The 12691-nt window shown below is 46.0% G+C and overlaps 1 protein-coding gene across 1 annotated transcript; it reads left to right on the forward strand.

Moving 5' to 3' along the window:
- Positions 1–2353: 2353 nt before the first annotated feature.
- TXNIP (thioredoxin interacting protein) lies at positions 2354–7501 on the forward strand. Its single transcript, XM_083167687.1, has 8 exons — positions 2354–2727; positions 4087–4159; positions 4265–4412; positions 4711–4813; positions 4929–5185; positions 5296–5455; positions 5587–5738; positions 5856–7501. Exons 1-8 carry the CDS (start codon positions 2478–2480, stop codon positions 5886–5888), a joined length of 1176 nt encoding a protein of 391 aa, XP_083023813.1. The 5' UTR covers positions 2354–2477; the 3' UTR covers positions 5889–7501.
- The last annotated feature ends 5190 nt before the right edge of the window (positions 7502–12691 follow it).

Consider the following 12691-nt stretch of genomic DNA (forward strand, 5'->3'; position numbering starts at 1 on the left):
TCCGTCCCTGAGACACGGCGGGTGCGAGATGCCGTGCCTCTGGACACACCATCTGGGAGATGGACCGTGCAGCTCCACATCCAGGCACTGTTTGACCTCCAGCATACAGGTGTCTTACCCACCACAAGCCCCTACATATTCTGACCCCCGCTGTGAGTGCCGAATCCCGGCACCACAGCGGAGACCAGCGGCTCATTGTAACATTCCCACTAAAAAAAAACTCTGGGTACTTGTTTAGTTTCACGGTGCAGAAATATCAGATGCGATATTGGCCGCTATATCAGATGCGATATATCGATGCGATCCGATGCGATTTTTTACCTGTTCGTAACCCCACTATCCACTACGATGCGCTCGCCACACTATATAAAGTCAACTCCATGCGTAGTGGATAGTGGGGTTATGAACAGGTAAAAAATCGCATCAATATATCGGCCAATATCGCATCCGCTATATCGGGCACCGTGAAACTAAACAAGTACCAAACTCTGAGAGTATTTCACTATTTTTGCACAAGAAATATACGAATACAAAGTATCTGATTATTACAAAGTATTAGATGTTTTTATAATATATATTTATTCGATTAATACATTGTTCTATTTCAAGTAATATATATAGAAAGTCTAAAGATGTATGACGATTATTATCATTATTGTTGTTGAATTAACTGGTGGCTGCCCAGTATTATATATTTTTTTAATAACTTTTACTTACATATTATTAATATTACTAATAATAATAAGAAAAACTGTTGCATTCCTGTTGATGCGTGTATGTTCATCCATGGTGCTATTGAGTTTTGTTAAATAAAATAATAGCGCGGTACTTCCATATTTTCACTTTTCTATACCCCGATTCTGGCCAAAACCTTCTGTTCCCTTTGGCATTCTATAGGAGTGATTCAGACCTGATTCCCGTTCAGAAGGCGATTGACATAAAGCGAACTGTTTGGGGGTGTTAACTGGACGTTTTATGGGCGTGTCAGGGAAAACGCAGGTGTGTGCTCAGGCATTTGAAAGGAAGGTTTGTGACATCAGCTCCGCCCCCGATCAGCCTGTTTCTATTGCAGCCGCTGAGTAAGTCCTGGGCTATGTACAGACCACACACACTGGAAAATCATACTATGGTGATTGGATTTTCAGGCGAATCATCGATCAGGCTACTTTTCGCACGGGACGGGATTTCACTGTGGCGGGACGGCGTAATCACTGGGCTGCGAAAATTTTCAGCCGTACGATCAGCTCTGAATCAGACCCTATGAACTGGTCTTTTTATAGTGCTGGAGCTGCAGATGCCTCTGGCCAGCGCACCTGTCATCGCCTTCACACACACGATACGACTACTACGTGTCACTGTACTTATAGCACATATGTCACAGGGTGACATTGCTGTCACCGGTAATAAGAATGAGTTCCCAGAAGTACGAACACCACCTCGCTTCTCATTTATCCCACTTCTTACATATACATCAGATGCGCCGCAGCATGAGACATGAGCAGACGTGGATGGAAGAGGCGTACAGACAATACATGCCGTCAGAGGATTCAGACGCAATGTCTGCAACATTGTGCGTACACACTAGCAAAGTCGTAGCGATTGTCGTCCAGTGTGTACGCACCTTAAATTGATCACCAATGGTGAAAATCGGGTGTGGAGGTCAGGTGTCAACCAATGGCCGTCACCTGCGCTACTGGTCCCATCAATGGGTCACAAAGCCGCAAATGATGGTAAAAAATCATCGATGGTGATTGACCCACTAATGGCTTTCCCTACTCTGTGTGGCTTTGTACACATGGTGCTCCCTGTATGACACTACACAGACCCCCTATTTGGCACCACTGGGCACTGATCTGTGACAGACCAGTGTCACCATCATGCACAAGCCATTGGCCAGCCATTTTCACTTTTCTTTTCCTCTGCAGTGTGACCAGGCTTTCTGTGTGTTCCAGTGATAAACAACAAGGATTGCTGGGCAGGGCTCATTGATAACGTCCCTGTTATTCCCACACACATTGTTATTATTACACCCAGCATCACCCTCCTCCTCCTCCTTCTTATTTCTGAGGAGACACAAACAACTCGAGGAATGAGCAGCAGCAGCACCAGCAGCAGCACCTGGCCAAGCCACGCCCCCAGTCTTCCCCGCGGCCTGCACGCTCTGTCCACGCGCCGCTCCGGAGCCGGCCATTGGCTGTGGGCTCGGGGAGCCGTCGCCCGCCGGCCAATGGGGAGTCTGTGCACGAGGTGAGCACGGAGCGCGGCGCCTGGTGCACGTGGTGGGCCGGGCCAGGGCAGCCCGTGGGCGGAGCCCCGCGGGCGGGCAGAGTATATAAGGGTGCTTCCGGCTCTTGTTTACACTTTACAGACTTACATATGTTTCTGGAAGCTTGGGAGAGAGTAGCTCAGTGAACTAGTAACACAGTGTCCGCGCATCACACCTGCCCATAATCATACCTGTGCCTTATACGCTCACCATGGTGGCCTTTAAGAAAATCAAGTGCTTCGAGGTTTCCTTCAGCGAGCCTGACAAGGTGTACTGCGGGGGGGAGAAGGTGGCCGGCAAAGTGCTGCTGGAGGTGGCCGAGGTGACCCGGGTGACGGCTGTCCGCCTGCTGGCTTGTGGAGTGGCCAAGGTGCTGTGGTCCTCGGGCTCCCAACACCGCAAGCAGGAGATGGAGTACCTGAGATACGAGGACACCCTACAGATGGAGGACCAGTCCACTGGTGAGAGCAGCTTCTGGGGGTGCCAGGGGAGGGGACATTAATGGGGAGGGTGGCACTACAGGAACCAGCGTGCCCTCATATCTTATTGGCCTGATAGGAGTACTACACAAACCACTGCATGTTTTCCTTTTTCCATTAAAAAGACTGGGGGGTACTACAACACCTAGCATGCCTGTGGGGGGTACTACAGCACCCAGCATGCCTGTGGGGGGTACTACAGCACCCAGCATGCCTGTGGGGGGTACTACAGCACCCAGCATGCCTGTGGGGGGTACTACAGCACCCAGCATGCCTGTGGGGGGGGGGGTACTACAGCACCCAGCATGCCTGTGGGGGGGTACTACAGCACCCAGAATGCCTGTGGGGGGGTACTACAGCACCCAGAATGCCTGTGGGGGGGTACTACAGCACCCAGCATGCCTGTGGGGGGGTACTACAGCACCCAGCATGCCTGTGGGGGGGTACTACAGCACCCAGCATGCCTGTGGGGGGGTACTACAGCACCCAGCATGCCTGTGGGGGGTACTACAGCACCCAGCATGTCTCTGTGTGTGTGGGGGTACTACAACAACCAAACATGCTGGTAGGGATACTACAACACCTACCATAAATGGAGGGGTGCTAAAACACCTAGCATGCATGTGGAGGGTACTACAACACCTAGCATGCCTGGAGGGGTACTACAACACCCAGCATGGCAGATTCATTAATACTATGTATAGTTAACCTGCACTATAATACCTAGCATGCCTGTCACTGTGACTTGTTGATATATTGGTCCCTTTAACTTTAGCACACAGATCAGATTGCATTGCAGTCCAGTGTATGTGTTGAAGTAATCATGCTTTACAGTGTCATAAAGGCTTTTGGCACCTTATTTATTACATATGACCGTGTAGCAGCTTTGCTGAAATACCTATAATAGGAAGCATTTTACAAAAATAATTGGCTTTATTGTGTATCGAATTCTAGTGTAAGCGAATGTAGTGGTTGTTTTCATGTGTGCATTGCATGGTAGGTTCTGACAAGGGACTTCCCGTTCCCTCTGACATGCTGTACTGTACTGTGTACTGTATACAGGAGACCTAACGATGAGCCTCAGGAGTGTTAAGTCACTGTCCTTTGGCAGAACACTACGATCTAAGGTTTCTTTGCTGGGGTGGATAGAATTTGTCATATCTTCATCCAGTTGCTGATCTGCAGCCAAAAGACCACATTCTAGTCGTTACTGTTAAGGCAGTGGTCGCTTAAGTGTATCTGTAGAGTTCTGGTAACTCTTTATAAAGCAACAATGACACATTTATAGCAGCCGTATGATGTCACAAGTGTTATATCAAAAATATATTTGATTTATTTTAGATTCTGATGGGTCTGTTATCCTGAGACCTGGAAACCGTTACGAGTACAAGTTTGGATTTGAGCTTCCTGAAGGGTAAGTCCGTGTCCTGATTACGTCCTACAGTCAATTGTTTATTGTGGAAGTCATTAATGGAAAAGGAGACTAAGTCTGACTGTGGTTTTTGTTATTCCTTTACAGCCCTCTGGGAACAACATTCAAAGGAAAGTACGGATCTGTGAAATATTGGGTCAAAGCCTTTGTTGAGCGCCCGACACTCCCAGCCCTAGAGGTGCAGAAGCAATTTGAAGTGGTCGACTTTGTGGATGTGAACACCCCAGACTTAATGGTAAGGACTTTTAGCTGGTGACGCCTGACCACAATATGGGGCCTTTTAATGTTTAGAGAAACCTTAGTCATCTCATAGTCTTATAAATAAGTTAGAGCTATTTCTATATTGTGAAGACTGAAGGAAGTGTCTGCATGTTCTTTTGGCCAGGTCTAGAACAACCGTACCATGTCCTTTTAGTAATTAGTGTTATGGATTAACTACAGAAGTCAAAAGGTCTCCATAATTAGTTTTACCACTGCCCTGATGGCTTTCCTGTTCAGTGGAGCTGAAATAACAAGGTTTTTCTTTCCTACAGTCTCCTATTTCTGGTAAGAAGCATAAGAAGATGACCTGCCTGTTCATTCCCGATGGCCACATCACCATGAGTGCCTGCATCAATCGGAAAGGCTTCTGTGAAGGTGAGCTATTTGTATAGTAGAGAATGCATGGCCCAGTACCTATCAGAGGATGCAGAAGAAAAAGGCGCTTATTTGCACAAAGATCTAACCTCATTGGCTTTTTTGCTTATTCTAGGAGATGACATCTGCATCTCGGCTGACTTTGAGAACACCTGCTCTCGTATCGTGGTCCCCAAAGCTGCCATCGTAGCCAAGCACACTTATTTGGCCAACGGTCTTACCAAAGTCTTCACCCAGAAGCTCTGCAGTGTTAGGGGAAGTCACATTATATCTGGCATGACCGACTCTTGGAGAGGAAAGAGCATCCGGGTCCCAAAGATCAAGCCGTCTATTCTCGGGTGTAACATCCTACGAGTGGAGTACTCTTTATTGGTAGGTGTTCTTCCATTATAATTACTGCGTGTTCTCTAGTGTTTAAAATGATGTGAATGACCATTCGTTGGCCAATGAGACTAATGGTGGTGGTGCTTTGTTCCCAATAGGTCTACGTAAGTGTTCCTGGTGCTAGGAAGGTCATCCTGGACTTGCCTCTTGTGATTGGCACCAACTCATCTGGTTTCAGCAGCCGCAGCTCAAGCATGGCTAGTCAAGCAAGTTCGGAAATGAGCTGGATCGAGTTGAACATCCCTGGAACTCCAGAAGGTAAATTTTTGCTTGTGAGATTAACAAATGGTGGCTGTTTATTTGCAATCACCGACTACAACCCAACCCCCCTTCCTCCACATTTTTCAATTTTTGACTGAATATACTTACCACTGTTTGTCCTTCTGCAGCACCACCATGCTACTTGGACATTGTCCGTGAGGACCACAGACTGGAGAGCCCAACAACTCCTCTGATCGATGAGCTGGACAATATCTGCGACAGCCCTATCTTCATGTATGCTCCAGAGTTCAAATACATGCCACCACCAACATACACAGAGGTAAGCATCTAAAGCCGCCATTCTTCTGGTCCTTGTGTTGGGTGGATTGAGTTCCGTTAGAGTCTGGTCCATTGTGTGGCAGCTTACTAAATGGCTTCTCCTCTTCTCCCACCACAGGTTGATGCCAACAAAAACACCTGCGTGCATTAGGTGGAATAAGAAGCACTTGGTTGTCTTTCTTCTGAACTTTTATAAAAGCAGTGTTAAAAGCAACCCTGCCTCAACTTCATATGGCCTTATCTTTTGGGTTCACGTCAAAGGACTGAACACGATACGAAGTCCAATTTTCTGGCGATCCAAAGACTCCATTTCTTCTGATGTGCCATCACAATGCAAAGTTGTAGAGCGAGGCTTGCTCCCTCCCGCCGCCACGGAGAGTGTACAGCAGATGGGATAGTGGACTCTAAATTAAGAGAATAATGTGGATTCTGACTTGATACCAAACTTATGCATCACTCTTAGATATCTGGTTTCAAAGTCTTTTGTAATGCCAAGGTCACTTTTTTTTTTTTTTTTCATGTATTGCTATTTGTATTTATTCATGAGTCAAAGTATTTCAGTCTAGTAAGAGCAACGTCTAAATCTGCCAGGGCTTTTCTATTCTCGTGCCTTTTTATACGTAAAGGAGAGATGACACTCCAATCCAGAGATCATTCCAACTGAGAGCTATTGAGCTTTGTAAATGCTTCCTTACATGCAAGGGTAAAAAAGATGGCTGAGCAGAAATCCATCCTCTGTACAAGGAGTGCGTATTTCATTTTTTGCCTAGTATATGCGTACCCTGGTATACGCCTGAAATCTGTAGCACAGCTCCTAGAAGATTCATATCCAACAGATTATCTGCTGCTTGATTGGATTATGTAACAAGTATTTAGTATTATCAAGTAGTGCTGTTTTCGTATTAGTTAAACGCAGTGTTAACTTTTTTTTTTTTTTTTTGACAAATGTATAATCTGATACGTTGGGATTGATGGGAGATTTGACCACTACACTCTGCATTGTTTGCAAGTCTTCCAGGTCTACAACCAGTTCTGTACTGTAGCAGAAATGGCCTTTAAACAAGCCTTGTTCTATCATGTCTCTTGTAACCACAAACTGTGACCGCTGCAGAATTGCAATAAAGGGAATGTAGACCCCGTTCCACTGTACGGTGCGGGTGACCCCTTGCAATGGTTTACTTAACACCGTACAGTAACGGCAGCAAGCTATATGTCAATTTAAAAAAAAAAAAAGACTTTCTAAAAATTAAGAACGCTGCAGTGTAAAAAGCCATACTAATAATTTCAATGCACTTTGGTTTTGGACGGTTTATTGTGGGTTACCGTGCAAGCATCACCTAGAATTCAAAACCGTTTCTACGCCATATTTCTCTTGTCTGTGAGGCAAAGGATTATGGGAATGCAGTTGTTGTATATGCTTGCCCGGTTTCCCCGTTTAAACCTCAACCGAAATCTTATATGTCGTCTTGATGTCTGCCTGTTTTTTTGAAGTATTGTAACTTCTTATCAAAGGATGCACTTATTTTGTTTTTTGTACTGAACCTCCGCACTGCGGCTCGGTGTGACTGCTCGCACGCACAGCTCCCTGGAGAATGTATGCTTGCACCAAGGAGAGCTTGTAGACATTTTTGTCATTGTTATTTTTTTTGTATATTGGTTTCAGAGTTCTATTATATTTTGTACTGTAATATTTTGCCTCATTTTGGGGATATTTTTGTTTTCTAAATAAAAGTTGATAATAAAGAAAAACTGATTTCTTCTGGATCAATGTCTGCGCTAAGGGTGGTATAATCCATGTAAGCAGGGTCCACTGTGAGGATGAGTCTGCTCACATAACCTTCCTCTCTACTTGACCGCAAGACCCCGGAATGATGATCGGAGGGCACAGCACGGAGACATGTATGTGTAGATGAGGCATACACGGAGGGCACAGCACGGAGACATGTATGTGTAGATGAGGCATACACGGAGGGCACAGCACGGAGACATGTATGTGTAGATGAGGCATGCACGGAGGGCACAGCACGGAGACATGTATGTGTAGATGAGGTATGCACGGAGGGCACAGCACGGAGACATGTATGTGTAGATGAGGCATACACGGAGGGCACAGCACGGAGACATGTATGTGTAGATGAGGCATGCACGGAGGGCACAGCACGGAGACATGTATGTGTAGATGAGGTATGCACGGAGGGCACAGCACGGAGACATGTATGTGTAGATGAGGTATGCACAGAGACATGTATGTGTAGATGAGGTGTACACAGGGCACAGCTCGGAGACATGTATGTGTAGATGAGGCATACACGGAGGGCACAGCACGGAGACATGTATGTGTAGATGAGGCATACACGGAGGGCACAGCACTGAGACATGTATGTGTAGATGAGGCATACACGGAGGGCACAGCACGGAGACATGTATGTGTAGATGAGGCATACACGGAGGGCACAGCACGGAGACATGTATGTGTAGATGAGGCATACACGGAGGGCACAGCACGGAGACATGTATGTGTAGATGAGGCATACACGGAGGGCACAGCACGAAGACATGTATGTAGATGAGGTATACATGGAGGGCACAGCACGGAGACATGTATGTGTAGATGAGGTATACACGGAGGGCACAGCACGGAGACGTGTGTGTGTGTAGATGAGGCATACACGGAGGGCACAGACATATATGTGTAGATGAGGTATACATGGAGGGCACAGCACGGAGACATGTATGTGTAGATGAGGTATACACGGAGGGCACAGCACGGAGACTTGTATGTGTTGAAGAGATATACACAGCATGGAGACATGTAGATGAGGTATACACTGAGGGCACAGCATGGAGATATGTATGTATAGATGAGGTATACACAGAGGGCACAGCACGGAGACATGTATGTGTAGATGAGGTATACACAAAGGACACAGCACAGAGACATGTATGTGTAGATGAGGTATACACAAAGGGCACAGCACGGAGACATGTATGTGTAGATGAGGTATATAAGGAGGGCACAGCACGGAGACATGTGTAGATGAGATATACACAAAGGGAACAGCATGGAGACGTGTATGTGTAGATGAGATATATACGGAGGGCACAGTATAGAGACATGTATGTGTAGATGAGGTATATAAGGAGGGCACAGCAGGGAGACATGTATGTGTAGATGAGATATATACGGAGGGCACAGTACAGAGACATGTATGCATAGAAGGTGCACTTTAGTTGCATGCACAGAGATTCCTGAATGGGAATTAACAGCCGTTTTCCTGGAACGGGTGGGAGTTTATAGAAACCCATCCTATACCGCAGACTGACAATGACCTGGTCTTGGCTGCAGCTACTAGTAATAGATGGTGGCGCTGGGGACGGTTCAATAGAAGCTAATGAGTATAACACATATACCATGTCCCCTGCTTGTTTATATAGATTCCATAACGTTTTACAGACCGCTTCCTGTGCTGCACAGATTACATGTGGTCATTGGTGCACTGTCCGCGAGGAGAGGCTGAGCCCAGAACTAGTGTGTGATGGCAGAAGGGGTTCATTGGGCAGCATGGTTGGTGTAGCGGTCAGCATTACAGCTGCACATCACTGAGGTCTTGGGTTTGCTTCCCTCCACAATCCTGACTGTGGAGTTTGTATGTTCTCCGAGTGCTTCCTCTGGTTCCTCCCACACTCCAGAAACACTAGTGTTGTATGTTCATGTGGCACAGAGTATAGATTTTAAGCTCAACTGAGGCAGAGGCCTGCTCTGTTCCTACCAAGACCTCCAATGAGAAGGCACGAAGGAGTTTATTGACTAAGACGGGAGTTCTATTTCAGATGGGCAACCAATCAGATACTAGAAAGTGCTAAATAAATAAGACATAGATTCTCATTGGTTGCCCATAACAGCATGCTATCTGAAACCTCCCATCTTAGTAAATTTACCCCAAAGTGTGCACTTCACAGAGGCCGCAAAGCCGACCCACTAATCTGCGGGACATTGGCCGGCATTCACACAAGAATAGGCACATAATTCCCAGAGCGTCATTTGCTGGGCTCCGTTTCTGAAGCTTTGGTTGTCGCGTTGCGTGCTCTAGCGAGGCAAATACGGCGCACTGTCCGCACAGAGCACCATTATCACTAAGCGAGGGAGCGTATCCAGGCGATGGCTCAGAGAGAGCTTTATTGCTCTTTTATTGTGGGTCTTCCTTCACTGGAGCAGAAACGCATCTCGATGGAAGGCAAATATTTGCTATAGATACATTAGGGGTTTTTGAATGTTCCCTCTTCACATAGCCATATGGTCCATTCCCTGTTATCTGCTCCTGACAACGGCTAGATCTGAGCATCACGTGAGCTCTGTTATCAGCCTGAAGATAAGAGTTACAGTAGAACAAACCGATGACTTGGTTGTGTTGCAGTTGGGATTATCCTACCTAGAGACAGCAATCTACCGCATATACCAAAAGTACAATGTCTAAACGAGTGAATCAATTAAAACGTTGTATTTAATAGCACAATAAAAGTAACTATAAAACAGCAGAAATCAAGATAAAGAACAACCATGTGCATAGGTGTATACAGTCAGTGCAACCTGTTAGGTGGACAGATGACCTGCGCTGAACCAAAGCAGTAGTCCCATGTGGTGGAGTCCAATTTGGGTTCTGTTAGAGGTATAATCCTGTTGTGATGGGCGGTGAATTACCAAATCCATGTCTCCCACAAACACTAGAACGTGGTGGTCAGAAAAGTCAGCAGGTAGTGGAGTCCAAGTCCAAAAGCACAGGTCTGGGTTGCACTGACGCGTTTCGCTGTATCAAGGTGTCACTGTATATACACTTGCAATTGGCTGACTGTATGTAACCGGGTGTGCTGGCTTGGGGTGTCCACGTCATGCAACCAGCTGTGGTGAAATTGTATACAGGTCTGGTTCTTTGGTAATTACACTCAGCGGTCACATCTGCCCCATACACCTAGCTAAAGTGCATTCCGTAGCCCGGCAGCAGGTCAGCTGATTTACAGGTGCCACCGAGAGCTATGGCTGCCCACAGGTCTGCGGCGGTCACACTTTATCGGCAGACAATAAATTGGAACCCATTTCACAGGAAGGGGATAGGAAATGTGGGCAATGTTTAAGGAAGGAATAGAAACAAATGGCTGGCATAGGTTAGCGGGCACTGGATTCACGATAGTAATGGTATATTGGAGGATGTAGTGGATATTATGTTTTATATATATATATATATATATATATATATATATATATACACTCACACTATGATCAATACCTGGTAGCGCACAGCAGTGGTCACATGGTCCATGTTATGCAGAGACAGCATTAAGAGGTATATTGTGAGGCTCACACTGAGGTATAGATGGATCACAGTTGGCATTGTATTTGAGTTGTATTTGCGTATACTGTAGCTCTGTGGTTCCCAACTCGGTTCTTAGGACATGAGACAAGGTATGTTTTCCAGATCTCACAGATTCTCAAGTAAAATAATTAGCTCTACCTGGGGGTCTTTTAAAATGTGTCTGCGAGTAATGAGTACACATGTGCTCCTGCTGGGTGACCTGGGAAATGTGTCTGAGTACTGAGTACACCTGTGCACCCGCTGGGTAACCTGGGAAATGTGCCAGTGAGTAATGAGTACACCTGTGCTCCTGCTGGGTAACCTGGGAAATGTGACTCTGGAATGCCGGACCGGACATCAAACTCGCGTCCTGGGGTCTTGTTCGGGTCCCGTTTATTCTTAGTCCCCCTAAATCTGTTTAAGAATTGACTTTGTTGCACTTGGCTGTCTCTTCTCACTGGTTGTTGTGGTATTAAACGTGTGGAGATATTAAAAAAAACTGCTTTCACTGGCTAGTTTCATCCAATCATTACAGCGTTGCTGCGGGATACAGTGATTGTACGAGCCTGGTGGCAGATCAGCGATTTCACAGCCTGTAAACATGTTTTTATCTGAATGGCGCTACCATGCTTTATTATTATGGCAAGACGTCATTGGCTGTAATCCAGAATGCCGCTGACAACAGAGATAAACTGTACCTTTATGATCAATCAGCAATCTCACACGCTTCATCGCCAAGTCCGCCCGTTCCTCTGTGTAACTAAAGCTGGACGTATAGTATGTCCAGAGGGTAAATAAGGGAAATGCAGCATTCACTGATACAATAGATGTCTTACAGGCACTGCTCAGGAAACCAATACACACAAACGTAAAGAACAGAATTAAATGTGTATAAGTCAGGCAGGCCCAAACTATGGCCCTCCAGCTGTTGTGAAACTACAGGTCCCATAATGCCTTGCCACAGTTTTGCTATTAGGGAATGCTAAAACTATGGCAAGGCATGCTGGGATGTGTAGTTTCACAACAGCTGGAGGGCCACAGTTTGAACATGCTTGGTATAAGTGAACTACAGAATATAGGCTTACCATACCGGCCCTTTAATGGGGAACACATGATGATTTACACAGATTCTATGGCTGGCTGAATTCAAGAGTGCATTTCACCTGGGTTTAATCAGTGTAGTTCATAAGTGTCCCTGTTTAAAGGGACAGTATGGTAAGTCTGATAGAACACCGCCCTGTAGAATTATTTAATTCTAAATATGTATTTATGTACCTCATGTGTTCTCAAGCTCAGTCTTCAGACCCCAAACAGTACATGTTTTCCAGGTCTCCTCACAGAATCACAAGTGAAATAAATAAATCCACTTGTGGGTCTTTTAAAATGGTGTAAGTGAGTAATGAGTGCACCTGTGCACCTGCTGGATGTCCTGGGAAATGTGTTGGTGAGTAATGAGTGCTCCTGCTGGGTGACCTGGGAAATATGTCAGTGAGCAGTGAGTTCACCTGTGCTCCTGCAAGGTGGCCTGGGAAATCTGTCAGTGAGTAATGAGTTCACCTGTGCTCCTGCAAGGTGGCCTGGGAAATATGTCAGTGAGTAATGAGTT

The sequence above is a fragment of the Crinia signifera genome, chromosome 12 (genome assembly GCF_055691185.1).
Source record: "Crinia signifera chromosome 12, ASM5569118v1, whole genome shotgun sequence".
Lineage (NCBI taxonomy): Eukaryota > Metazoa > Chordata > Amphibia > Anura > Myobatrachidae > Crinia > Crinia signifera.

Coding starts and splice junctions, on each gene's coding strand:
- TXNIP (XM_083167687.1), top strand. CDS start 2,478: ATGGTGGCCTTTAAGAAAATCAAGTGCTTCGAGGTTTCCTTCAGCGAG. Junction 4,160..4,264: donor GGATTTGAGCTTCCTGAAGG/GTAAGTCCGTGT, acceptor ATTCCTTTACAG/CCCTCTGGGAACAACATTCA. Junction 4,814..4,928: donor TCGGAAAGGCTTCTGTGAAG/GTGAGCTATTTG, acceptor TGCTTATTCTAG/GAGATGACATCTGCATCTCG.